The 27,204-nt window shown below is 39.1% G+C and overlaps 1 protein-coding gene across 2 annotated transcripts in view; it reads left to right on the top strand.

Annotated features, from left to right (window-relative positions):
• LOC131037822 (uncharacterized membrane protein At3g27390) overlaps nt 1-27,204 on the top strand; it is a 115,846-nt gene that overhangs the window by 81,862 nt on the left and 6,780 nt on the right. For both annotated transcript variants that reach the window (XM_057970045.2, XM_057970044.2), the window contains exons 5-9: nt 16,285-16,573; nt 16,772-16,878; nt 17,064-17,238; nt 17,328-17,523; nt 17,622-17,865. In XM_057970045.2, the coding sequence (XP_057826028.1) occupies nt 16,285-16,573; nt 16,772-16,878; nt 17,064-17,238; nt 17,328-17,523; nt 17,622-17,865 (1,011 nt within the window). The remainder of the gene's footprint in view (nt 1-16,284; nt 16,574-16,771; nt 16,879-17,063; nt 17,239-17,327; nt 17,524-17,621; nt 17,866-27,204) is intronic.

The raw sequence follows: 27,204 nt of genomic DNA, 5'->3' as shown, positions 1-27,204 counted from the left end.
TGCTGTTTTCTAAGTTTGATCAAAGGAGACTACCTCAAGGTTTCTTTTGTCAGGTCTTGACTGCGGGATCTCTCAGTGGCTTTATGTGTTTATGCTGGAAACAGAAGGGGACTTACGTTTGATTGGCAATTCCATGTATAAATTCCCGGGGACTTTTTACGGTTTTCTTTCAGGTGACGTTGGTTAATTTGAAGCTGATTTAGCAAGACTGTAGATTTCTAAAAAGGGGATAAAGTTGGGAGGAAAGAAAGGAAGGGTAGGGAGAAAGAGAACTGTAAATTCTAACTAGGACAGCAGGTTCACTCAAGCAGACAGACACCTCCAGGAAACCAAATTAAGCATCATCAGTCATTCAGACACAACGTTTGCATAAACTTAGTGCAATCTTCAAAGGAGAAACCAGATTTTCATATTACCAAATACAATATTAGAACCTCTACATTCATGATATGTATATATTTGATAATCGAACTGAATCATAAAATAGCCCAGATTAACCATGCAGAAAGGAAAAAAGCAATCAGCTATCCTCTAATGGTATGGACTGTGAAGGTTCTATCAGATGCTTGGTAAGAACTACTCTGCAAAATGAATAGACATAATTAAAAGCTTTCTAATTTAAATGAAGAAGGAGACCATGCACTCACAAGGAAACTTGAAGGTAATTTTAATCCATTGTATTAATTCCTGCAAAATTCCTTCAGAGCTTTCGCAACAATCCAAGAACTTCCTCCCAAATGAGGGAAAACCAGTCCCCTTAAATAGGTTTCCAAAAATGGATGAATGGCCAAGATCTAATCTAGACAAGTGGCCCAGATTCATCCTTACAAAAAGGGGGACCCACACCCATAAATAGGGGGGTAAATATCTACAACTACCCCAAAGGGAGCAATAACTACCAAAAAGGATAATTACAACTTTTGAAATAATCCAAAAAAGGTGTACAAAAACTTTTACAATATGTTGACCAGAAGTCAACTGTCACCTTTTTGGGACAAAAGTGCACCTTTTAAGACTTGGAGGGAAAAAGGCATTTTTGAGAAACTACTTTCTCTATTCTGGTTTCACATTCTTTCTGTAGAAACTGGTCTTCGCCATGCAGGTATTCTCGCCATAAATCACGACCTGCTGCTCGTTCCTTGCGGACATATTCCTGAAACTTGACACATAATTGGAAGAGGGGACTAAAAGGTGGCATGGGAGGATGGCGAATTTTGTACTGCATGCCTTCGAGATACTGGTCCACGTGCCTTAAACCGTCCTTCCAGCTGGAGCGATTACGCTCGAAGCACAATATGTCTGAATGGAACTGACCAGCAAAACTCAAGTCTTCAATGGAATAAGAAACCTTATCTGCTCCCAACCTTTCCTCCCAATCCGGCCGGATTACACTGTCGGATAGGTCATTTATCCACCCCGAAACCATTGATCGGAGGATGGTCTTGCCTAGTTCTTGCATGTTCCCCCGAATTGCCTCACATGCGTCATTTTCTTTGTCAATAATTTCCTGGGCGTCGTTCTTCATGGTGACGGTCCAGTACCATTCCTTGAGAATACTGATGCTATGGGGATCTAGGATGTCAGGCAGTGTGGGAATCTGTGTATGTGTCCAGAAAAGAGCTCTTAGGAGGGGAAGGGTAGAGGCCGCTACTTCATGCATGTGAAGGGATTCCCTCTTTACTTCCAACAGCCTGACTAGAGTGAGCTCTCGATGGAGAGCCATTTCCTTTACTTCTTTGAGGATCTGTTCTCCCTTTTTCTTGATGTCCTGCACCCATTCCTTGACGGCCTTTGCGGTATCCTGAATTCCTTAAAATTCAGTTGTGGTCCTTCGCGCCAATGCCATTGGGGGAATATGGGATTTAGAGGGGTTGTGTAATGGCCGCAGGAGCTTATCGATGTATCCCTCGGCCTGTTCAGCACGGGCCCGATACATATCCTTTTCGGCAGTGATTTCCTCGAGCTGTCTGAGTATGTTTTGCACTGAGTCCTTAAATTCCTCCTTTTCTTGCTCTTTTGTAGCTCGTCCGATGGGGACAGTCGTAATGCTATAATCTGCCAGTGTTGTCTGATCTGCCGGCTTGTTCACGGGCGGGGTGGCAATATGAAGAGTGCGGTTCCTTTGCTCATCCTTGGTTATCTTAGAGTATGTTCTTGGTTTCTTCTTCCCTTTCGCTTTTGCTTGATCCATTCGTGAGAAGATGTCCTCTAGATCGATGGGTGCCTTGGTGGCGGCCCTGCGCTGAGCTCTGGCGATCAGCCACTCTTGAGGCACTGTCTGGGTTGAGGATAGGGTTAAGTTAGCACCTTGTTCTCCCATGCTTTCAACCGGCTGATCACAAATTAGCAGCTGTCCCGCCATCGGAGGGGTGAAAGAAGGAGGAAGCTCCTTGTTTGCATCTGAGTTCTCCCCTATCTCACTGAACAATTGTCTGACATCCTCCTGTGACGGTGGCTCCTTGGTTCCCTCAAGCTCATGGATCTCGTCCGTTCTTTGCTCCCCTTCGACAGTCGAGTCGTCCTTGGCTGCATGGAGGAGTAGCAATTCGTGGCGGCTCTGCTAGGTAGGTTCATGCACTTCGATCCCCTGGGTGGATGGGATTTCTCCTTCCTCTATTTGGTCACCCGGCTTAGTCGGATTGGGGCCCTTTTTCTCGGTGTCCGGCATATCTGGAGCAGGAGGATCATTGGCTTGGAATGCCTCTATGTCGCTCTGGGAAGGCGGGGGAGGTATGCAATCCAAATCTATGGCGTCGTTGGACGAACTGGGGTCCTTTGAAGATGAAGTGGTCTCTGGCCTCCTTATGGGAATCTTCTCCCTTCTTGTTCTTTTGGACGTCCGAGTCCCTCTGCAAGCCTTAGCTTTCTTCCTTTTCTCTGGTTTTTCAGCTGATGACCTTTCGTCTTCGGAAGACTGAGAGTCGAAACTGCCCATCAGATGGTAAGTAAACTGGACACCCTCATGGACTAGCCTCTCGATCTGGTGATGTAACCATTGATCTGTGTATCTTGCCGGGGCTGCCATGACTGCTTCGAAATCCGTGATTGGGTCTTGAGACCAATCAACGCCTGGCAAGAGATGCCTTACTGCTTCGAATTCTCGGACTTGGAGACAGTTCCCCGAGTCTGTGAGCTGATCCGGGACCTGACGGTACTCAAAGAGTCGCATTTGCTGCACACTCAATCTAGAATATTCCCGTCGCCTGACTTCGTAGTCATCGGAGCAATTTTTCCAATAATCTTCAATTGACTCCTTTGCTCTGTAGCGCCTACCGTAAGCTCTCTTCGCCAAATTGTCATGATCAAAACATTTCCTTGGGAAATGTTCCTGTAGGCCATAAGAGGCCAGCTCTGCAAGGGACTCCTCTGCTAGGGTGGGGGTTCTCAATTGGACATCATGGCTGCCTATGATCATTGGAAATGCGAATCCAGCCTGCTTGCTCTCTCGTAATAATATGCCGGCAGGGCGTGATTGTCTTGCCACCTCCATGAGGACTACCTTATCGGTTGGGTACCGCGGAAGTCGAAGGGGGGCACCTTCGAAACCAGCTATTCGGATGTAGGAGAACCTTGGGAACTGAATGAACCAGGACCCATACCTCTGCACTAAAATGGTAGCTTGCTCCGAGAGCCTTATGTGTAACCCTCCCTGCATTAGCCTGACTAGGCGCATTGTGAAGGCGTCGTTGACGCGTTCGTACTGACCAACCGCGTAAGCCGGGCTGCTCTTTTCCCTTTGAGCTATATCCTGGTAGTGCAGCTGCGGGTAGCAATCATAAACCTTTACCTGACCAGGCCCATTCCCGATCTCGCCTTTCATTATTAATCCTGGCAGTGGCTGGTTCTTTGCCAACATATAGACCAAATAGGAGGTCATGGTGAAATACTTCTTTGTCTCGAGTTCAATTAGCTGAGCGTGGATGTTATCACTTATGATCTGGGCCCAGTCAAACTTAGACTTTCCGGCAAAGACCTGTTCTGTAAAATAGAACATCCATTCTTCAAAGTAGTTGGACCTAGGAAGTCCCATGACTCGGCTAAGTAAGGTGACCATGTTCCCATGTTCATTATGAAAGTCACTCCTGGGGGTCTTTTTCACAATCCTGGTGCTTGAAGGCCTTTTCTCCTTGAACCATTCTTCGTTAATCAATGCCCTGCATCGGGCCGGGTTCATATCATATGCCCCTTGTGCCTCGTCCATTGTTGTAGCTATGGGATTATTTGGAAAGGGGATATCAAATGCATCACCGATATCCTCAGGGGAGAAGTCGGCAATAGTTATATCTTCGAGAAGCACTAATCTGGACTTTGGTTCGTAATGCCGAGCAGCCTCCGCCACTAATTCATAGTTCTGGATTGCTGGAGGAAAACCTGCTGCTTGGGCGATGCCACTTTCCACCATTTGCCTAGGCCTGCCATATGCGTTGGGCGAGAAGACCCGATCCCTGAAATCCTAAATATCAATGTGGCCAAGGTCGGTGTCACCAATGTTGTCCCAGACGCTCTGGACCTTTGACTCTCTTAATCCTCCCCTCTGATACTGATACTTCATTCTTTCAACTTTCCGCGGGATGTCTGATTTGGATGCTCGTGAGGTTTCGGCTGCAGCGGGTGTTTTTGATGATTCTGCCGCCGATCTAGGCATTTATCCTGCATAGCCAGACACGAATTACAAGGTGATACAAGAACGATAATGCGGGTTAGATAATAACATAAGTGCTTCAACAGACCGAGATTAGTTTAAATATCATTTTGGCTAACAATTTGATTAACTTTAACAGCATTATATTCCTGAAGATTTATGACTATGCAATCTCATTTTCGAATTTTTGGATCAATCTTCAACAAAGGCAAAACATGAGAATTTTGAAAAGAGATGCAGTTTCCGGCCAAACCTCAGGAATGAATCCTAAATTTCGGATGTTCGAATAACGGAGATGCATACTCCAAGCATTTCAAATTTTGCGTATTTGCCTATTTGATTCACACATTTTAAATGACCGTACGCGATAAAGCGTACTTACCTGATTGGAGCGAATGATGAGTGATTGCCCGACCTTGTTGCGCGGGGCAAGCGGATGATCCTGCAAAATTTGAATCCCAACGGTTATCCCTCCTATTTAAATTTTCGCGGTTTGGAGGATGAAAGAGGATTTATCAATTTCACATGGTTCTGTGCCTAGCAATCTGAATTTTAAATGGTTGATGGGAGGATGATGCGGTGTCTTACCTCCTTGTTTTCGGATTTGAGAGCTCTTTCAAATTTTGAATTGCATTCTTTGAATTTTGACAAATTGGAGGCTTCGGATTTAACCTTCGCGAACTTTGGACCTGGGGTAAAGGGTGTGGTTTGCGCTGAATAGTAGATTTTGCGTTAAAACTGTGCCTTTGTTGAAGCTTTGGCTCTTGCGTTACAAACTGTGCCTTCTGCGTTAAAACTTTGCTTTTTTAGGACTTCGCTTTCTGTGTTTTTGCTCGCCCTGGCCTCCGTGTTACAAACTGTGCCTTCTGCGTTAAAACTTTGCTTTTTTAGGACTTCGCTTTCTGCGTTTTAGAACTTCAGAGCTTAAGTCGGAAGAGATGATCGCATTGGTTTTTAACTTCGCCTTCGTTTTTTGGTTCGGACCTAAAGTCTGAAAATGATCGCGTTGCTTTCAACTTCCGTCTCCGCCGAAGTTCGGACCTGGGGTCCGAAATGCGATCGCACAGTGTTATTTTACTCGACTTTCGCCGACGTTCGGGGCTTAGGGTCCGAAAACGATAATCGCACTATGTTTTAACTTCAACTTGACTTTCGAAATTTCGGACGCTTAGGGTCCGAAAACGATATTCGCACTATGTTTTGTTTTTAAACTTTCACTTTGCCATTTCGGACGTGGGGGTCCGAAAACGATATTCGCAATATGTTTTGTTTTTAAACTTTCACTTTGCCATTTCGGACGTGGGGGTCCGAAAACGATATTCGCACTATGTTTTTAAAACTTTGCCTTTGTGTTAGTTCGGAGCTTAGGGTCCGAAATGATCGCGTGATGTTTTTAAAACTTAACACTTTTGTTGAAGTTCGGACCTCAGGGTCCGAAATGGATCGCACAGTGTTATGTTTTAACTTGAATTTGGAAATTTCGGACCTGGGGTCCGAAAGTGATTGTCACCTTATGTTTTTAAATTTTGAATTTTGAAATTTCAGACGCTTAAGTCCAAAAAGAGGAGCGCATAACGTTTTTTTACCTTAACTTGACTTTCGCCAAGTTCGGACCTAAGGTTCGAAAAGGAGCGCATTCGGTTTAAACTTTGAAATTTTGGAACAAACTTTCGGCATTCTCGCCCGAAAGCCAGATCAGTCAGGAGGACTCATTGGTTCATTATTCCAACGTCGATCAGCTTATGGGCTGATCACGAACTCGCTCGAAGAGACACGAGAAACTCTGCTTGGATCCTCGGGATAACGATCAAAAAACTCAAAACAGGAAAGGGGGACCCTGTCGGCGACAGGGAGCGTGCGCAACGCACAACAGAACCCTGATAGGAATAGAACTTGAACCATCATTTGTTTTAAGCATTTTACGTCTTGGAGAATTAGGTTGAACATCTGTTTAGGAGAAAATGGAATCATGTCAACAATTGGTGTTTTGGGAGAAGAAATGGTTTGGGAAGAAACCTCACGAGCTCTAGCACAGCTCGACGTCTTCGTCGGCGTTCTCTCGCACAACAGTTTCGTCTAGTCTTGGCTGAAGGGTGAGGAGGTTTAGGTTCATCAGATATAAGATTCGTCTCTCTAAGGAAGGATGAATGGGATGAGGTCTTTTAGGTTGTACAATAGGAGAGGTCGGTAGTTTCTCTCTATAATATGGAGGAGGAACCACACCATACAAAGGAGGAATGGGAGGTGTAGGAAGGAGATCGGGTCCATCATGAGGAGGGATAGTTTGTTGTTTAGTAGGAAGAGTTTTTCTACCTTTGGGAGGAAGAGGAGACTCATCCATAGTAGAAGTAATGGATTCTTTGTTAAGAAGAAGGATATCTCTTTTCTTGGGTGAAAGGATACTCTTCTCTTTAGGAGAAGGAATATATGCCTCCCTAGGAAGAAGATTATTTCTTTCCTTAGGAGGAAGAACAATCTTATCCTCAAGGAGGGGTATATGATCATCAAGAGGAATGCTAAGTGTTAATTTCTAGATTTACTCAAGGATAAAATCATTTCATTTTTCCAGTTTTGATATGATCTAAAGAGAGCATCACTTCTAGGTTCAAGAGGCTTGAATTGTTCGGACAAAAAATAATCAAGACAAACATCTCCACACCTCATTGTAGGTTGTAATATGCTATGATTAACAGTTATGATTTTATCATTATGAGTAAATTTCAAACACTTGTGAATAGTAGAAGCGAGCTCTTTCATGGAAGAGAGCCAAGGATGTCCCAACTTCACACGAAATTGATCAGATGTAGGAATGATAGCAAATTTAACATCTAAGCATTTAGTGCCAACATCAATAGGAAGTGTTATAGAACCAATAGAAGGACAAGAGAAACCATCAAAAACTTTAACTATCACATCGGTATCATCATATATCACTTGATGCAATTGCAAAGTATAAAGAAATTCTTCAGTTATCACATTAACCATGCAAGCAGGATCAATAAGGACTCCTCTAGTGGGTATGCCTTTGATTTTTGCACTTATGTATAATGGGCCATTGGGTGCTTTAATAGTCTCACTAGGATCAAATGTTATGCACAAATCCTTAGGAGGTTTTTGTTGATCTACAAGTTTCACCACGTTATTAGATTCAAGGCCAACATCATTGGGAGAGAAAGCAAGATGATCAATCTCAATCACATTAGTGGAATGGGATGGTAAAGGATTAGTGAAAATTTGAAGGTTTTGATTAGGAGGAGCTATGGATTTGTTTCCTTTATCATTCACACTTGCCACAGATATGGTATTGTTATCAATCAATTCTTGAATCTTACTTCTTGATGAAAAACATTATTCAGTATAATGACCGGGCTGACGATGATATTGACAAAAAGATTTAGCATCAAAGTAAGGGGAAGTTGTTTTAGATGAATCAATTGGTTTGATTTGGGGAAGTTTTAACACCTCCTTTCGTATTAATTGAGACATAATGCTATGCAAAGATTCATTCAAAAGAGTAAACTCTTTTCTCTTTTAAAGAATTTAGACAAAGGAGGCACACTTGTAGCACCTATGAGTTGACTGTTTTTGTTGTCATTGAATTTGATGAATCCTTTGTTTGGTTTGAACTTCGCAAACGGTTGTTGAGCACGATCACCCTTATCACTCGGAGCCATGGAAGGAGATGATTGTTCCAATTGACTCATAGTCAGTTGATAATTGTGAAGTACTACGCACAATTGCGGAAAGGAAGTAAACCCAGTTAAGAGAAGTTTATCCCTAATGTCTTTTTGTAAGTTAGCAATGAAAATCTTTTGAATGTCTTGATCAGGAAAAGAAATCTGAGAATACAAATGCTTATATCTACCAATAACATTAGTCTCTTTTTCTTTAACACCTTGTTTGTAAAAGCATTAGCCAGTTGTTGATAAGAAGTAAGAGAATAAGGAGGCAAAGAACAATACCATTGCAAAACTCTATCCCTTAATGTTCTAGTAAACAATTTTGCTAAGAACCTTTGATCATGAGCAAAGTCACTACACAAAGTTTGGAATGTTTTAAGATGAGCTAAGGGATCACCTTTTCCATTATAAAGTTCCAATTGAGGGACTTCTACATGTTTAGGAGGGACGGCTCTAACCATGTCATTGGATAATGGGCTCGCTACATCAAATGTGGGCACATTATTACTTGGATTGATTCATAGAAGCTATTTGTTGTTGTAAGGAAGATACTATTTGGGCAAGGCTATTGATTGTAGCTTTGATAGAAGGATTGAAATTAGACATGTTGGATTGAGATGGTGGAGCAATATTGTGGGCACATTATACTTGGATTGATTCATAGAAGCTATTTGTTGTTGTAAGGAAGATACTATTTGGGCAAGGCTATTGATTGTAGCTTTGATAGAAGGATTGAAATTAGACATGTTGGATTGAGAGGGTGGAGTAATATTGTTGAGGTGGAACACTGTGATAAGTTGGTAATGGAGAAGATTGGGTAGCACATGGAAGACTCATGGGAGGAATGTAGGAATTGTGGTTAAGGGAGTTGCCTCCTTGACTAACATTTATAGGTGGTGAATGTGATTGGGTAACAAGAGGAACACTCATGGTAGGAGGAATGAAAGAAGAGGTATTGCCCCCATGACTAACATTTGTAGGTATGACATTTTGTGTAGAAGTAGCCATGATGTTTAATGTAAAGGTAGGAACACTAGTCATGGAAGTTGTCAAAGGAATAGAATGATTAACTTGACTAGGAGGTTGTGTATAACCTAGGTTTTCGGCACAACTCTTCATAGGCATGGTATTAGAATCAACAATATGAGCAACACCACGCAAGATATCAACACCATGTTTATCACTTTGAATCATTATTTTTAATCCTTCAATCAATGGAAGAGTTTACTTTCCAGGTATTCTTGACTCATCTATTGTTGAAGATTGTCAAATTGATTCTCCATCTTTGCCAATTGATCAACGAATACCCTAGTTAGTGATTCCTCCTCATTATGAGAATGATTAAGAGGATAAACGGGAATATTTGAAGGATGTGAAGAAGCAGCAATATTCTCATTGAAAAAGCTAGGCAAATTAGGCTCCATTTCCTCAGTAATTAAACCTCAGGCAGCCTTAATTCTACTTCTTCTAACGGGGATACTTTAGGTGGGACTAATAGTAGTAAAACTCATGTAATCTTCTAGGAAATTTAAAATTAGGGTTTGAAAATGACCTCTTAATTTTAAAAGTTTGAAAGGAGGGAAAATCAAAATTAAAATTAGGGTTGTCCAACTTTAACCTCTTAATTAAAATTTTGGGATTTTGGAATGTTGAAATATTGAAGAAATCAAAATTTAATTTTTAAAATTAGGGTATGTGTAGTGAACCACTTAATTTTAAAATTGAAATTGAAAATGAAAATGTTGAAATTCAGATTTGTTTTCGACCTTAGGGTGATCTAAAATCAATAAAATTTCACAAATATTTGGAATTGTGTAGTAAAATACAGTCAAAACAAGCTCTCAAAATTTGAGCAGAAAAAGTCGGGACCAAGTAGGTAGCGACTTGGTCCGAACACATGGTCCAACCAACTTTTTTCCAAATTTTTCGGGGAAGCAAGATATTGTGATTTTTATTCAAGTTCTAGAAGGATATGGAAATTGGAGATGTCAGGATATGTAAAATTAAGCCTTGAAGGTCGGAATAGGACACACTTAGAATGTATGATAAAATGATAAATTGAAAGAAGAATAAAAAGGCCACACTTAAGGGCCAATTTTTATGATGTTTAGAGGGACAACAAGAGACTTACTTTAGATTTAATTGAATCAATTAAATGCCTTATAGGAAAATTTGAATTTGCACAAGATTAATTTAATTTTAAAAATTAGGCTTTGTTGCATAAACCGTTTAATTTTAAAAATTTAAATGTTGCAAGGAAGGAAAATGAATTTCGAAATTGAAGCAAAGACCCAAATCTAAAAATTAATTCAAGATCTACACAATCCACAAGGTCAATTTTAAAATTAAAAATTAGGGTTTTGTGATTGAACCCACTTAATTTTAAAAAAATTGAAAATTGAAAGTGTAAATGAAAACTTGAATTGTAAAATTGAAGAATTCTCAGATCTGAAACAATCAATCCAATTTAGACAAATAACAAGCTCAATTTTGAATCCAAAAATTAGGGTTTTTGTGCATTCAACCTCTAAATTTTTAAAAATTGCAATGAAATTCAACTTGTAAATGAAAATTTGAATTTTAAATTGCATACACTCAGATCTGAAAACGAAAATCAAAATTAAGGGTGCAAGGAGTCGGGTTCACCAAAATGTAAAGTGGAAAATTGGGAACCTTAGCCAATTCGCCATTTTAAAGGAAAGGTGGGAACTTAACTAAGGTTCAATTTTCAAAAGAGGGGGATGAATCTACTAGATCCAATCCCAAAGGATGTGAGGATTGAATACTAAGTAGATTAGAATGGAATTAACCCTCTTTTGTAAGTATTTAGTCGTGCACTTGGATCTGAGAAGTTTGAGATGATTCGGAGCTGCTTTGCGAAATCTGGCAAAAGTTGCAGGGACCGTGTGTCCGGATAGGGGTGCCCTCCTATCGGTCCTCTGAACTTTCTACGCATCGAGAAGGGCTTTTCCGTCTCTGAGAATAAAGCTTAATTCTAGAAGTATAGTTGTGCACCTCTTTCCTGCACACAAAAAGAAAGGGAAATGTGTTGGGAATAGGGGTTTGTCTTCAGATCAAACCCCAGTTTTGGAATTAACCATGTGGTTGATATAATGTAAATGAAATAACTGAAAGTAGAAATCCTTCTGTTTGAGGGGATGTTGAATGGAATGAAATTGAAATGCTTATACCTCTTTGTACCTCTTTGTGAAGTTTTGCTTGCCTCCACATGGAATTAGGGTTTCATGAAGTAGAATGTTGATCTCCTCTTCAATGCTTGAAATCTTGTCTCTATTGCTGCTCCAAAGCTTGAAGGAAAACTGAAAATGCTCAATTGCTCTTGAATGCTTGAAAACTTGATGTCTTGAATGCCCAAATACTTGATAATGATTGTTAGATGTCAAATGAGAGGGCAAATCCCTCTTATATACTTGCCAATGGGTTTAATTGACTGATTTTCCGACTTGGGCTGACATAGGGGGGATTTTCCTGCTCTAATTTGAGATGAGCACAAGGGAGGGACCCCAAAATAGGTCCCAAATAGGGGATTCCATACCTTGGTCCCAATGGATCCTATGGCGCCACGCCTTGGTCCTGCCCTATTTTGGGGCAAGATCAAGGTGGCTTTGAGGTGCAGGGTTGAACAAAATGCAAGTTTTGACTTGTATGAGCATATTCAGGTCTCCGATCAAGCCAAGGGGTGCAAACACGGAATGTGCAAAAGCTGGCCAACCTCCAATACTTGGGGAATTAAAATAAATTTATTTGTGGAAATGTTGGTTGGCCTCCTTGGTGAAATTAAAATTATTATTTTCTTTTGAGGTTGACCTCTTGGGTGAAAAGGCTTGATTGGGACATAAATAAAAGATGGAAGTTGAGGTAAAGATATCAAGAAATTAACAAAATATCTTTCACATTTAGAGCAGATTTGGAGCAGACCTGCACTGGAGAGAGAATTTGAGCAGATTAAAGGAGAATAGAGTACTGAATGGGCAGATTTGTAATAACATTATGGGCAGATGTATGAAGATCTGATTTGCAGACTTTTGAAGGATTTATAGCAGATTCTGAAGGTGATATAAGGCAGAATTATAGCAGGCCTTTCAAGGTGATTTATATCAGATTTCAAGGAAGATTTGAGCAGATTGGTTAGAGTAGTTTTTAGGAAGACAAAGACTTTTGTTGTGATTGAGGTTGGTGACTCATATTAGAGAGGTTGGTGCCTCCTATCAAAAGACATTGCTGTCTCTTGGAGTCAGTGCTCAGTTGTGGGAATTGGTGTCTCCAGTGGGTTGGTGCCTACAAATCATTTAAGAGGGGAGTGGGAATTGGTGTCTCTAGTGGGTTGGTGCCTACAAATCATTTAAGAGGGGAGTGGGAATTGGTGTCTCCAGTGGGTTGGTGCCTACGAAATTTGTAAGAGAAGTTTTATACAAGAAATCTTTTGCCATGGTTTTCTCCCATAAGGGTCTCCACATAAATCATTTGCTTCTTGTTATTGATACTGTGATTGTTAAGTTGAAAAAGTAAAAGATTGTATTATATCAATTCATCCTCCCTCCCTCTCAATATAATCATATGCTCTTCACCTACTCAGAGATGCTTCCATGGGGATGTGACAATTGTCTACTTTGAATACAGAATTATCTCCTTCACAATTAATTTATGAATGGATATGGAAGGGGTTATCCCTAGCCTTTTTCAATGGCTAGTGTTTGCCATGTTGATTTTGGCACAGCTAATTTCATCATAAGAAATTAATTATACATGCCCAACCAAGGTTCAAGTCTGTTTTTATACCTCCAATTGATTTGCCTTGGATTAAATCAATAATCAACCCTTGCCATAAAGGCTTTGAGAGAAGTCAATTCCTAATTCTGCCTATGATCTGAATTATTTTGTCAATTCAGAGGTGTCCTCAAAACAGAATTTGTAATATTGTAAACACATAACAAATCATATAAAATTTATTTCATTGAAAATATGTAAGAACCATACAATTTTTGGCAAACTTTGTGAAAGAGAGTTGTGTGCCCTTGAATTTATCCCATTTGGGCAAACTCTGTAAAAGAGAGTTGTATGCCTGGAATGTATCCAATTTGGGCAAACTCTGTAAAAGAGAGTTGTATGCCTGAGCCTGTACAATTTAGGCAATCTTGTGAAGGAGTGTATGCCTATAACTCTGTAACTCCATAACTCTCCAACTCCTTGCAATTGGATTCGAATTGGGCTTATTCATAAGCTTTCAAAGAAGCTGAACAACCACTACATTTATGTTTACATTGGAAGTCGAAAAGACAATCCAGTATTGAAAGGTTATTACATTTATATGAGAACAAAAATTAATTAAAGATTTAAATTATTTAATTCTCTGACTTATTTATGATCATTACTCCCTTCTTGAAAGGCAATGGGCCCCATTGTTCGATCATCTTCCAAATAAAATTCTGCCATGTAACTTGAAAGTGCTAGTGAGACTCTCGAGAGAATAATCGCTTCTTCCTGATCTGCTGTAGCAACAGGAGCCTGGTCAACTTGAGGCTTAGCAGCTATTGGTTCCTTGGTAGATGCTGCAGTAGCTTCCTCGTTTCCTTCTGTTGAAGACGACGACAAGGATCGTCTTACGTAGTATGGGCAGCGGCTCATTGGCTGTAGATGCACCTGCAGCAATCGAAAATGGCTCTGATACCACTGATCTGAATTATTTTGTCAATTCAGAGGACAATACCCAAAACAGAATTTGTGGTATTGTAAACACATAACAAATCATATAAAATTTATTTCATTGAAAATATGTAAGAACCATACAATTTTTGGCAAACTCTGTGAAAGAGAGTTGTGTGCCTTTGAATTTATCCCATTTGGGCAAACTTTGTACAAGAGAGTTGTATGCCTGGAATGTATCCAATTTGGGCAAACTCTGTAAAAGAGAGTTGTATGGCCGAGCCTGTACAATTTAGGCAATCTTGTGAAGGAGCGTATGCCTATAACTCTGTAACTCCATAACTCTCCAACTCCTTGCAATTGGATTCGAATTGGACTTATTTATAAGCTTTCAAAGAAGTTGAACAACCACTACATTTATGTTTACATTGGAAGTCAAAAAGACAATCCAGTATTGAAAGGTTATTACATTTATATGAGAACAAAAATTAATTAAAGATTAAAATATTTAATTCTTTGACTTATTTCTGATCATTACTCCCTTCTTGAAAGGCAATGGGCCCCATTGCTCGATCATCTTCCAAATAAAATTCTGCCATGTAACTTGAAAGTGCTAGTGAGACTCTTGAGAGAATAATCACTTCTTCCTGATCTCCTGTAGCAGCAAGAGCCTGGTCAGCTTGAGGCGTAGCAGCTATTGGTTCCTTGGTAGATGTTGCAGTAGCTTCCTCGTTTCCTTCTGCTGAAGACGAAGACAAGGATCGTCTTACGTAGTATGGGCAGTGGCTCATTGGCTGTAGATGCACCTGCAGTGATCGAAAATAGCTCTGATACCACTGGTCTGAATTATTTTGTCAATTCAGAGGACAATACCCAAAACAGAATTTGTGGTATTGTAAACACATAACAAATCATATAAAATTTATTTCATTGAAAATATGTAAGAACCATACAATTTTTGGCAAACTCTGTGAAAGAGAGTTGTGTGCCCTTGAATTAATCCCATTTGGGCAAACTCTGTAAAAGAGAGTTGTATGCCTGGAATGTATCCAATTTGGGCAAACTCTGTAAAAGAGAGTTGTATGCCTGAGCTTGTACACTTTAGGCAATCTTGTGAAGGAGCGTATGCCTATAACTCTGTAACTCCATAACTCTCCAACTCCTTGCAATTGGATTCGAATTGGGCTTATTTATAAGCTTTCAAAGAAGCTGAACAGCCACTACATTTATGTTTACATCGGAAGTCGAAAAGACAATCCAATATTGAAAGGTTATTACATTTATATGAGAACAAAAATTAATTAAAGATTAAAATATTTAATTCTCTGACTTATTTCTGATCAGCCTAGTTTGATCTATGCCCGGAATTTGATGGTCTATCATATTGAAATTTCATGATGCTTTTGCCATTTAACTGTCTTTAAATTTACGTCTCACCTAGAATTATAGTGTCAGAAAATAAATATTAGTTTTAGTTAAATGCAAAACTAATAGTAAAAAATCTAGAACTCTCTCAAAATAAAATCTAAAGAGAACAATGTGTAATTTTTATCATTTTTTTAAAAGTTTGGATAAACATTTTACCTTATTTCTTTTTTAATTTTTGGATCTATCTTCATTTTATTTCAACACCTTTAAAAAATGTCACCTCTATAAAATTGATATATTCTTCAAAAGAAATGAAGTTACTTAAAAATTCTTCCTCAAGAGTGAATATGATTCTTTTCAAGCAAGGCTAAAATTAAGTATCGAATTTACAAAACAAAATTCTAAGACATATTCATTACATTATAACAATGAGCACATTCTAAAAGAAATTAATTGAATAGAAATCATTACAGACATCTGCATTACGCAAAGCGAATTAATCCCTGGTAATTGTAATGCTCCAATATTACAGAACAATAGTTAACCTTTTGAAGTATAATGCCTTCTTTGTGAGCTTGCTTATAATTCATGCAGTTATGATCACTTTATTTTCTAGGATTTAGGATTGAATGGTTTTGGTCCCTAAGAGGTATATATCCACCACGTGTTTGCTTTCTTATTCTCTGAGAAATGAACCCATAAGAATCGTGCCAGGAATCGTCTTTGCGAGTATAGATTGAATCCACCTCTGTTCTTTTCATTTTAGTTTGGTGCAATGTAAATAGAAAGTGGTGATTTGGACATAGTAAATGATGAATGAATGTTCTGATTAAGTTTTTGCTCTCTTTATTATTCCTTCCTTCTGTTATTTGTTAAAGTACTTTAAGGATACGTGTACTTTTCTGATCATTCGTTGTAAACTGTTTGAAGCTTGTTGCAACTGCCAGGTTGTGTATTGGCTGGCCTATTGGGCATTCTTTTGGATGTGCCAATTATTACATTGATTGCAATATGGAAGGCTCCTTACATGCTTTTGAAAGGATGGTTCCGACTAGTTCAAGATTTCATAGGCAGAGAAGGACTGTTTTTTGATGTTGCCTGCTTACCATTTGCCAGCCTTGCCATCCTTCTTTGGCCATTGGCAGTGGTTGGAACTGTTTTAGCTGCATTTTTTTCAAGTTTTTGTATTGGCCTTTATGGGGCTGTTGTTGTGTATCAGGTACATGCAATTCATCTCATATGTTTTTTTCTAATTTTCCTGTTGCTTCATATTGCTTGTCAATCATTGTCCAGTCTTTATAATGCTTATTTTCCATTCATGTTACCTTCCATGGTTTTCCTTATTTTCCATTCTTGTTACGTTCCATGGTTTCCCATATTATGTGCTATGTAATTTATCATCTGGTCTAATGTTCAGGAAGGTTCAATTCAACTGGGATCAAAGTATATTGTGTCTGCAATAGCGCTGTTCGATGAATATAGCAATGACTTGCTACACATGAGGGAAGGTTCTTGTTTTCCAAGGTACTTTTGAATATTTGCATCTCCATACTTGCACCTACTTTTCAATGCCTAAAAAGAATGACCTACTTATAATGTAAGTTGAAGTTGATTCCTATTCTTTGTTCTAATGATTAATTCAGTTGCACACATTACCAACCTCAAACAAGTTTGAGTTTATACATTGGTTTTATGCTATTGGCAGCCAGGCCTGAGTACCGCCGTAAAAAGAAATCTTCCTCTGGACCTGCGCAAACAAGCTGCTTACCTGATAAACAGAGAACAGACAGTGCTCATAGGGAAGGCAACTCAATTCCCCATAAATGCATTCCTGAGCGTACAAAGTCATTGAAGAAGACATTTCAACGACTTAACTCTGTGCAGGTTCATAAATTATTGTCAATATTCCTGAAATCGTAATCTTATGGTTAGAAGTTCAGTGCTAAAAGATCTTTAAAACTGAATTTTGGCAGATATGGGATCGACTCTTTCATTCCTGTGAGTTTTATGGAAGAGCCCTGGTGCAAGATGGTGTGATAAGGTTTTCAGACATTGAGGAGTGGATCTCCACTGGGAAGTCCCGAATATTAAGTGTTGGGCTTTTGGCATATAGCATTCTACAGACTCTTCTTCACCCTGTGAATTTTGATTCTCTCAATTTCCTAGTCTGTATGGAATTCTACTCCCTGTTTAGATAAATTGATTGATGCAGTACCAAAATTTTTTGAACTGAGAACTTGAGCTTCAAAGTCTCTTTCTTTTCCCAGCTGATGGCGCAGAGTTGACAAAGTCTGATAGAGCTGATGATCGAGTGGCTGAGTGGTTCTTTCACCCATTGATGATCATGAAAGAACAAATTCAATCGTACAAACTTGAAGACAGAGAGGCCCTCTACTTGAGCAAACTAGCACTTTTGAGTAATAGTCCTGAACGCATGGAGACTTGGAAAAATGGTGGGATTCCACCCAGTGATGGGGTGAAGAAGGCTGAATTAGAGGGCTTAAGTAGAAGGTATGGATTTTGATTTCTTAAATGATTCTCTTAATTAAAATAGGAACATAGGCAATAGATGAGAACATTCAAGGAAATAAAAAATCATATTGCACTTTTAAGAAACTTACGTAAATTATCATTAGGAAAGTAGTCTTTGAATGTTGAAATCCCTCATGTTGATGTATTTATCATAGTTTTCTCTAGCAGTAACATCACTCTCTGGCTGGGGAGATTATAGGGCCTTCTGTTTATCATTAGGAAAGTAGTCTTTGAATGTTGAAATCCCTCATGTTGATGTATTTATCATAGTTTTCTCTAGCAGTAACATCACTCTCTGGCTGGGGAGATTATAGGGCCTTCTGTTGTTGTTCATCCAGTAGAAGTGGCTAACATCCCCATTTTCTTCAAGAGATTGTCAACCATTAGATGTGCAGCTGGCACAATCTTGGTAGTCAGTTGTATAATTAGTGTTTGTGTACTTTATGAATTCTATTTTCTTTTTTTTTGTCGTCTTTGTGATGCCTAATTGCGTCTTTTCTCAATTAGATTATGGCATGTTCCTTGCTAATAATTTGGATCCATGTTAACACAACACTTTTGCTATTTCAAGATTTTTGCAGAGAACTCGTTGATTTATATGTTCTACTTGTATATTACTTTGTAACACATGGGTGACTTGGGGTTTTCATTTGAGTGAATGTTCTAATTCCCTCACAAAGTCGCACGATTTAGATTTTCTGACGACTAATTATTTTCTTCAATTTTTAATTCTTGCCTGAGTTATTTTTGACATTTTTCAAGTTTCGTGAATGGAGACAAGTTTGAATGAGGTCCTTTTGCCAGAGTGATTAGTTTTCGGATTGATTTTTAGTTTTTCTCACAAGTCATTCTTTTGTTCTTTACAAAGTATCAAGCCATTATTTTGTCCTTTACAATGTCTCATGTCATTCTTTTGTTCATTTGTTTCTATTGTAAGCCACCAACTAGATTTAGTCTTTTTCATCTCTTTGTCCCCAAAAATATGTTTTCTTTGTAGATCAATTCGGCTTAAAAATAATTTATGCATTCTCTTGATACATACTTTGGGTATAGGTGGATTAGCAATGTCTGGTTTATGTTTTCCCCTGAGGGGTGTGTGTTTCAATAGTGCATAGCAGTACAGGAATGTAGGAAATATGACAGTATACAGCAATGCAAGTAAACAAAAGAACTCAGATGTATGTATTCATTAATGCCAAATGCCAGTACATTCAAAACATAACTTTCTTTGACAATATCTACACACTAAAATAGGAAACTGTAGCGTCGTAAATTGTACGCACTCGCTAGGGTGGTACAATTTCACACCTAGTTTAGCAACCGCCTTAGTGCATTTTGCATTCTGCATTGCATTTCTCCTTAAGCACTTAATTAATCAAATTAATTAGGTCTAAGGTCCTATTTCATCATTCTCTACATCATAAAGTTGGGCCCTTTCACTAAAGCGCGCCCTTCGCATTTTATTCCTCCAATACACTACTTAATCAAAAACCCTAATTAAGTCCTATTTCGAACTTGGGGGCTTGGTTTCGGGGTCAAAACATCTCGAAATCACCTGTAACTTTGGGATTCTCTCTAAAATCATCATATCCGACGGCCCTGAAAATTTGGTGAAAAGTTGTCGGGACCGTGGCGCCCGGTGCACATGGTCCCGGACATTTTTCCCGAAATTTTGGGAGCACGATCCAATCATAAAATAAAGCTTAACCCCAAGAAATTGGCGGGATATTCAATCTCTAGGTCGGCCAAAATATGAATTTTCGATCTAGGGTTTCATACTTAAGAGCTCTCTTTCTTCATTTGAAGGGATCCGATTTTTGGTTTCCAGGAACTTCATATGCAGTGAAAGAGTAGATCTTTGAGGACTTCAACAACATTCAACATCATTCTATCAAGCATCTATCAAATTCATTCATCCACTTAGGGCTTGGAAGACATTGAAGAACAATAGGAGATTACCGACTGAAGATTGGCTTGTACTCCTCCCTTGAGGGTTGGGTATGATTTCGTATTGTTTTCATGTCTTTGCATAAGCTTTGATACATCATTTATTCATGCTTTAGATCACATTGCATCTTGATTTAGAGCATTTACATTATCATTTACAAGCAATTAGGGTTTACTTTCTAGGTTGCTCTAGTTTGCTTTCTTGCATTTTGGACCTTGCACACACACTAGGTCTGCACACACAATACATTTTACAAAACAACTTGGCTATTCGTGGAGGTGGAAATCACCGAAACGGGGGTTTGACTAAGGCAAAACCCTATATAGCCGCCCCTCCCCCTTTTCAGATATTATTGCAGGTTTCGGGATTCGGACGACGCCGCGGGATACAGATCCGGAGAGAGAAGGTTGGAACAGCACTCTGTGTGAAATTGCAGAGCAGGAGACTGGGTCCTGCCAGGACAGGGGCGCTGGGCGCCCTGGTCCTCCGGACAGACAGTTTGCAAACAGCTTCCCGACAATGTTTCAGAGTGCAGAACAGCAGTTTCCAGTGCAGTTTTCAGGACAGTGGCGCCCGCGCCCCCGTCCCGAACATTTTCAGTCTGATTTTGACTCTGGGTACATATCTGCATTCTTATTTTATCCTTACATTTACAGCTGTTCATTGTTTAATCTCAATTCTGCAATCTTGTTATTGGTTCATACTTGCATTTTGGGATTAGGGTTTGAACTTGCATTACTTGATCTTACAATTTCAACAAGGGAATAGAAATCCTAATAGATATCCCGTGGCTCTCTCTTTCACCAAAAGAAGTAGCCAATTGTGCGATATCTCTAGGCTCTTTCGTATTCCGTAATGTGTGTCAAAAGGTAGGATTAGGGCATGATTGACCTAGTCTCGCTTTTTCCCCTACACAGAAACCAAGTACATATATATAGGTGTCGGTGTAGGTTGTCCGGTGCCAACTGTCGACAACTATCACGTAACCACCGACCCTTAACACATGTAACATTCTAATTACAATATGAAATAATTACCTAACATCAACCCCCCCAAAAAAGGAGGTCGTTTCCTAACGACAAACAACAAAATGGGAAATGACACTAATACCAAACATGAAAATCAAAGCTGAGGGGGTACAGAGTGCATCCCTGATGAAGAAGGGGCCGGTGGTGGTGGTGCTGCCAACTGCTCCCTCAGCTGGTGAACCTGTTGTGTCCTATGCTAGAGATCTCGCTCAGCTACTAACTGCCTCTCCTTGGATCGTTTCACCATAAAAACTGCCTCCATTAGCTCCTTTTGTTTACCATCCAATGCCTTTAAAGTAGATGTGAGACAGGTCTCAAGGGCTGCCCGTTCTGCTACCTCGTGTGCACGCCCCGTCGTCTCCTAGGCCAAGTCTACCTTGGCACGAGCCAACTCCTCCTCTAGATTGGTCACTTGGGCTCTCTATTGTGCCAGCTCCATCTCCATCGTATGTAGGCAAGTGGCTAGCTCCTCCCGAGCTGTGATGGCCGCCACCCACTCTGTCTCTGTTGTCGAGGCACCATGTTGGGTGCGTCTGAGCTGGCGGTACTCGTCCTTGAAAGCTTTCTCTACCCGCTATAGCAGCAAGTGTACTCTACCAACCTCAACCGTCTCCTCACGCCTCCAACCTGCCAACATCTCAGAAGTTTCCACAACAGGCCAACCCCTGGCCTCAAAACATCTCCCAAACTCCTCAGCACACCCGCCGGTGGCAAAGGCGAGGGGTCCCTTAACGAGCCCGACGGTCCGCTCATGAATAGGTGGCAAAGGTGAGGAGTCCATCTAATCCCAATTTGTATGTCAAGCAAACTGGTGGTGATATTCTATTTCTAGTCATCTATGTTGATGATCTCATCATTATTGGCAATGCAACACATTTGATCAAGCGGGTCAAACAGAATTTGTGCAAGAATTTTGACATGACAAATTTGGGACTTCTGCATTATTGTCTCGGTGTAGAGGTTTGGCAAACTAATAGCCACATATTCATTTCTCAGTCAAAGGATGCCAAGAGCCTGCTGGATAAATTTCAAATGCAAGATTGCAAACCTCTACACCTATGGAGATAGGGCTGAAATTATCAGCCGAAACAGATCCACTTGTAGTAGATGAATCTTCATTCAGGCAACTAGTGGCCAGCCTCATCTATCACACTGCCACTAAACCTGACATCAGTTATGTTAGCCCCAAAAGCTGAACATTGGGTTGCAGCGAAGCGTGTGCTAAGGTATGTGAAGGGCACTCCTGATTTTGGCATTTTGTACAGCAGAAGCAAAGATTCTTGGCTGGTTGGTTTTACAGACTCAGATTGGGCAGGTTGTGTTGATGATAGAAGTCAACTTCTGGGTATATTTTCAGCTTGGGCACAAGTGCAGTCACATGGACCAGCAAAAAGCAGCAAGCAATAGCTTTTTCCTCGACTGAAGTAGAGTATCGGGGAACTATTAAGGCAACATGTGAGGCAATTTGTCTACGTGGGACATTACTCCCTTGTTTTGTGATAATCAAGGGGTTTTGAAATTAGCCAAAAATTCAGTCTTCCATGAGCGGACCAAGCATGTGGAGCTTCATTGTCATTTCATCCGTGAGCATGTTGAAGATAGATCAGTAATATTGCTGTACATTCCTATAGAAGAGCAGACTGTAGATATCCTCACCAAGTCTCCGAGACCAGCAAAGTTTCTCAAATTTAGAGGGCAACTTGGTGTAGCAGATAAAATGACCATTAAGGGAGGGTATTAGAATATTTAATTATATTTTACTTAGTTATTTTTATTCTTTTATCAATGGTCATTTAGCTTTTTTAGTTCATTAAGTGAAACTATTACTTCTTTGTTAAAGATGCATAGTTAGCTTTTTAAGCTTTAGTTATTATTTTAAGCTTTTTAGCTTATTTAATTTCACTTTAACGGTTGGTTCTTAATTTAGAATGTCGTCTTGTAATCTCTATATATACGGTTGTATATCGTTGAATAATTTATCCAATTATTTTTCAGTTCATAAACTTGTCCCTTCATCGAAAACTTTGGTGGTTTGGTTTTTCTTCTTTTCGCCGAAGGGAAGGAATCGAATTTTAGTCTTTGAGAGGGTAAAATGAAGGGTGAATGTGAGAGTTGTAAAGATGGAAAGAGACCCCCAACAAGTCGAGAAGGAAACAATTGGACTTGGTTGAATTTTCAAAATGTTAAACGACGGGCATCGTGGAAGGTTGGGAACATATGAAGGAAAAGAGGAAGTTGAAAGCCCGAAATAGTGAAAATCCTATACTTCCACATGAAGGTTGCTTGAATGTCATGAAGTATTGAAGACTCATCTTGGAGGTCCAAGATGGACTCCTTAATACCCTAGCTGAGCGGGTATAATTGAATTGAGGTTGATATGTCCCTTCATTGAAGGAATTGCAAAGGAAACATTCAAATTTGTAGAGATTGCTTGGTTCTGTTGATGTGTTTTTTATGCACCTCGGACAAAGAATAAAATACCATGGAATTCTATCCTCTCTTGAACAAAGAAACCTCATATGCTATGCGATGTGATCAAATGAGATGATTCCAAGGATTAGTTACTCAAGAATGCATTAAGGCACCCGTTTCGAGGACTTGGGGATGGTCGGAAGCATTTTCAAGCCATCCTCAATCCCCGAAAATTTTCGGAAACTATCCCGGAAACTCGGAAATGCTCAACTATTTTTTTGGGGACCATTGACCGTCCCTGGGACAGCAGGGGATGCCCAAGCCATCCCCTAGCTGTCCTAGGGAGTTTCCAGCACTTAAAAACAATTAAAAAACAATTTTTTATAAAAAATATTATTTTTCAACTTTGAAAGCAATAAATTTGTTTTTTAGAAAATCCGGATCCTTGATCGCAGCGAGTAAAGTTTTTCTGATTTTTAAAAATTAATCTCTTGCAAATTATTATTATATATATTATTTATTAATAATTAATAAATTATTAATTTAATAATATTATTAATTTGAACTCTTATTTGATTGATTTGATCATGATGCTATCTTATGTTCTTAATCTTATTCAATGATGATTCGATTTGATTCGTTTGATGCTATGTTCTTAGTTCTATGATGATTCGATGAATGATCATTGATTCAATGTTATTAGAATGAGAATCAAGACTCTATTTTATAAATGTTATTATGTTGCTATGGTTAGATTTTATATATATATATATAGCCGTCCCCTATTCTAGAAAAAAAAAACGTCCCAGAAACTCGGGGTAACATAGGAATTAAATGCTTGGATAGACTTAGTGATATGATGTGATTTTGCTAGAATCACAAGGGGACTTACGTTTTGCTTGAACTTTGGTGGAACTTAGGATCTAACTACTTGCTTGGAAATAAAAGGCAAAAGTAAAGTGTTAAGAAGTCAAATCTAATCCTAAGAACAATGATGACGATGGATGAAACTTAGATAGACAAATTCTCTCAAACCAAGCTTCGCTTCTACATGGTAACAACAACTACGCAAACTTGATGCAATCTTCAAAGGAAATGGAAGATTTTCACATTGCGAATACGTCATTCAAATACCCAATGTTGGCGCAACTTGAACAAGTATCCACAATCGAACTTAGCACAATAATGAGGCTTAGGCTAACTTTACACTGTAGTTTACAATTAGTAAACTACAAAAAGTATGAACCAAGGAATTCATCACAATATCTTCATAAGCATCCCACCATAATCAATGAACTCTAATTAATCTTGAGAAGTAACAAGAAACGATGCAAAATGTAGAGACAACACATAGATCCACCATAACTTCAATGAAATCAAGTATTGATTTCCATAAGTCTTGGGCAACAATCTCTTGCTTCCTCTTCCTACTCTACTCTACTTTTTATTCACTAACTATCAACTATTAACCATTAACCTTTACAAATGAGAGGTTTGAGCCTTTTATAGAGGCCTCATTACATTTCGAATGGCCCGGGTTGATTCTCAAATCAATGGCCAAGATAATTCAATAGAAACCCTAATTAGGGTTTGTTACAACAAACTCTCTTGACCAATGAAATAATTACAATGATTTGGACACATGTCGATCTTTGAATTCTAATCAATGAGAATTGAGGTTAGGTACATAAAATGATATTTGATGAATCATCATGTGTCACTTGATCCCTCCTTGAATGAGTCAAGTTTAATGAACTTGGATGTTCTGATGTGGCACAACTTGATTGGCGTGATGATGAGTAGGATACCACCATGCACAACATGTAGGTCTTCACAAGGTGTTTGTGATTTATGTATATCTCTTGATACTCAACATTATCTTATTGTTAGATGTGATGAAGATGGTGGAACATATTCCCAAATTGTATCATCTAAGTGATCAAGCTTTCTAACTATGATTAACTCTTCTGAAACTATTTGCTTCATTGACTACGTTTGCATTTTCATTTCCATATTTGGGAATTCTCTTTCTTCTTTGTGATGCATTTCCATCCTCAACTCTAGAATCTGGAAACATTTCTTTGTCTTGGACATGTCCTTAGTGTGATCCCTCATGTTGAACTGACCTTGCAATGTTCCTCTTCACTTGCATAGTTGAGATGTCCCACTTTTGAATTATCTTGCATCCTTGTTCTTGAACTTGAAATTCCTTTCTTGAACTTGGATTCCTGGGTGGAGTTCTTGAATTCATGGTGTCAATACTTGATCCTCAACCTTGCTTTGGTGTAGGGGCATCTTTGTGTTGTACAACCAGGATTAACTTCCTTGTACGGGCAAGTATTCTTGGATATCCAAAGGAAATTCAAGATAGTCACACGGTTCTTTCTTGTGCAATTGGTCTATCTGGATATTCATGTTGACATGCCTCCGTGGTGCTGAACCTTTCAGCCTTGCTTTTGTTGTAAAACCCTGAATGTTTGCATGACTTGAGACTCAACTTCTTCATATTGTTGCATCTTCATTTGCTTCTTCTTATGCGCTTCATTCCTGGCCTCAACCTGAAAACAACACAATTTGAATCAAAACACCAAAATATGAGGCAATATTCCACAAAATCATGTTTCGTACAACCCTCCCTAAACCTGATTACACTAGCTGGCTGGGAATTAGGGGAATATCTCCAACAATGCACAAAAAATCACCAAATCAGATCCTAACAAAACTCAGAAATTCGAATTCTTCCTCAAAAATGTTTGTTTTCCTAAGGTAAGTTTGTGTTCTCCTTGATAGCACTCATATTTTTCCTTGATTAGGTTTGCAATCTCCTTAGCAACTCTCATATTTACCTCTTTGAAACTGCAGTCCTAAATCTGCTTTGCACTTGTAAATTGGAAATGTTTTTTTTAAATGGTTAAAATGAGTTGCATTTACTCTTCTATATAGGCACCCAACCTAAGAGACACCACCCTTATTGATCTTCATATTGAATTTAAATTGCTTCATTTTATAACATGTCAGCTATCTTGAAAGTCAGGTTGGACTTTATTTAGGTTTTGCAATCTTGCAAAGGCGGAGTTTGCATTAATTTTGCAAGTTTCACCCTTCTTGTTGGAGTTTGCAATGATCTTGCATTGTGCAAGTCGGACTTTAGTGAGGATTTGCATTACCAAAGTCAGAGTTTGTATGGTTTGTGCATTGATCTAGGTCAGACTTTGGAAACATTTTGCATTTTAAATTGTTCTTGCATTATGGATGAAGTTGGAATTTTAACAAACTTCGCAATTTGCAAGTCGGAGTTCATATTAATCATGCAGTGATCAAAGTCACTTTGATCAGAATTTGCATTGATCCTCATTTGCTGATCGGAGTTTCTCATGTTTTTGCAATAATATCAATCATTGGGGAATTGGACTTCATTACAACCTTGCAATGAAGGTTGGAGTTTCAACTGATTTTGCATTAATACACCAAGCCAAGTTGGAGTTTTGATGAATTTTGCACTGATTTGAACCCAAGTCAAACATTTAGAAGGTTGTGCACTAAGCGCAAGTCGGAGTTTTAAGTACTTTTACATTGACAAGGTCGGACTTCCATTGACTAATGCAAATCGGAGTTTGCATCATCTTTACATTGAATGAAGTATTGTTTGAAAGACTTTTACAATTTGCCATGGCTAACTTCACACAAATTTTGCATAACCAGGTCAGAATTTATGAAAGTTGCGCATTACCTTACCAAGTCAGACCTAGAATATGTTTTGCATTGTTTACACCTCACAAGGGCGGAGTTTAATGAAAATTTGCAATCTTACAAAGAGTTGTGTATTAATCTAAACCTAGGTCAAACTTGCAAGAAGTTTCGCAATGCAAAGTTGGAGTTTGATGCAATTTCAACATTCTTTCCCTTTGGGTGGAGTTCTTCAAGGTGGCA

This window comes from Cryptomeria japonica, chromosome 1 (genome assembly GCF_030272615.1).
Source record: "Cryptomeria japonica chromosome 1, Sugi_1.0, whole genome shotgun sequence".
Lineage (NCBI taxonomy): Eukaryota > Viridiplantae > Streptophyta > Pinopsida > Cupressales > Cupressaceae > Cryptomeria > Cryptomeria japonica.
The sequence above is the reverse complement of the archived record's forward strand: the minus strand, read 5'-3'. Positions and strand labels throughout refer to the sequence as shown.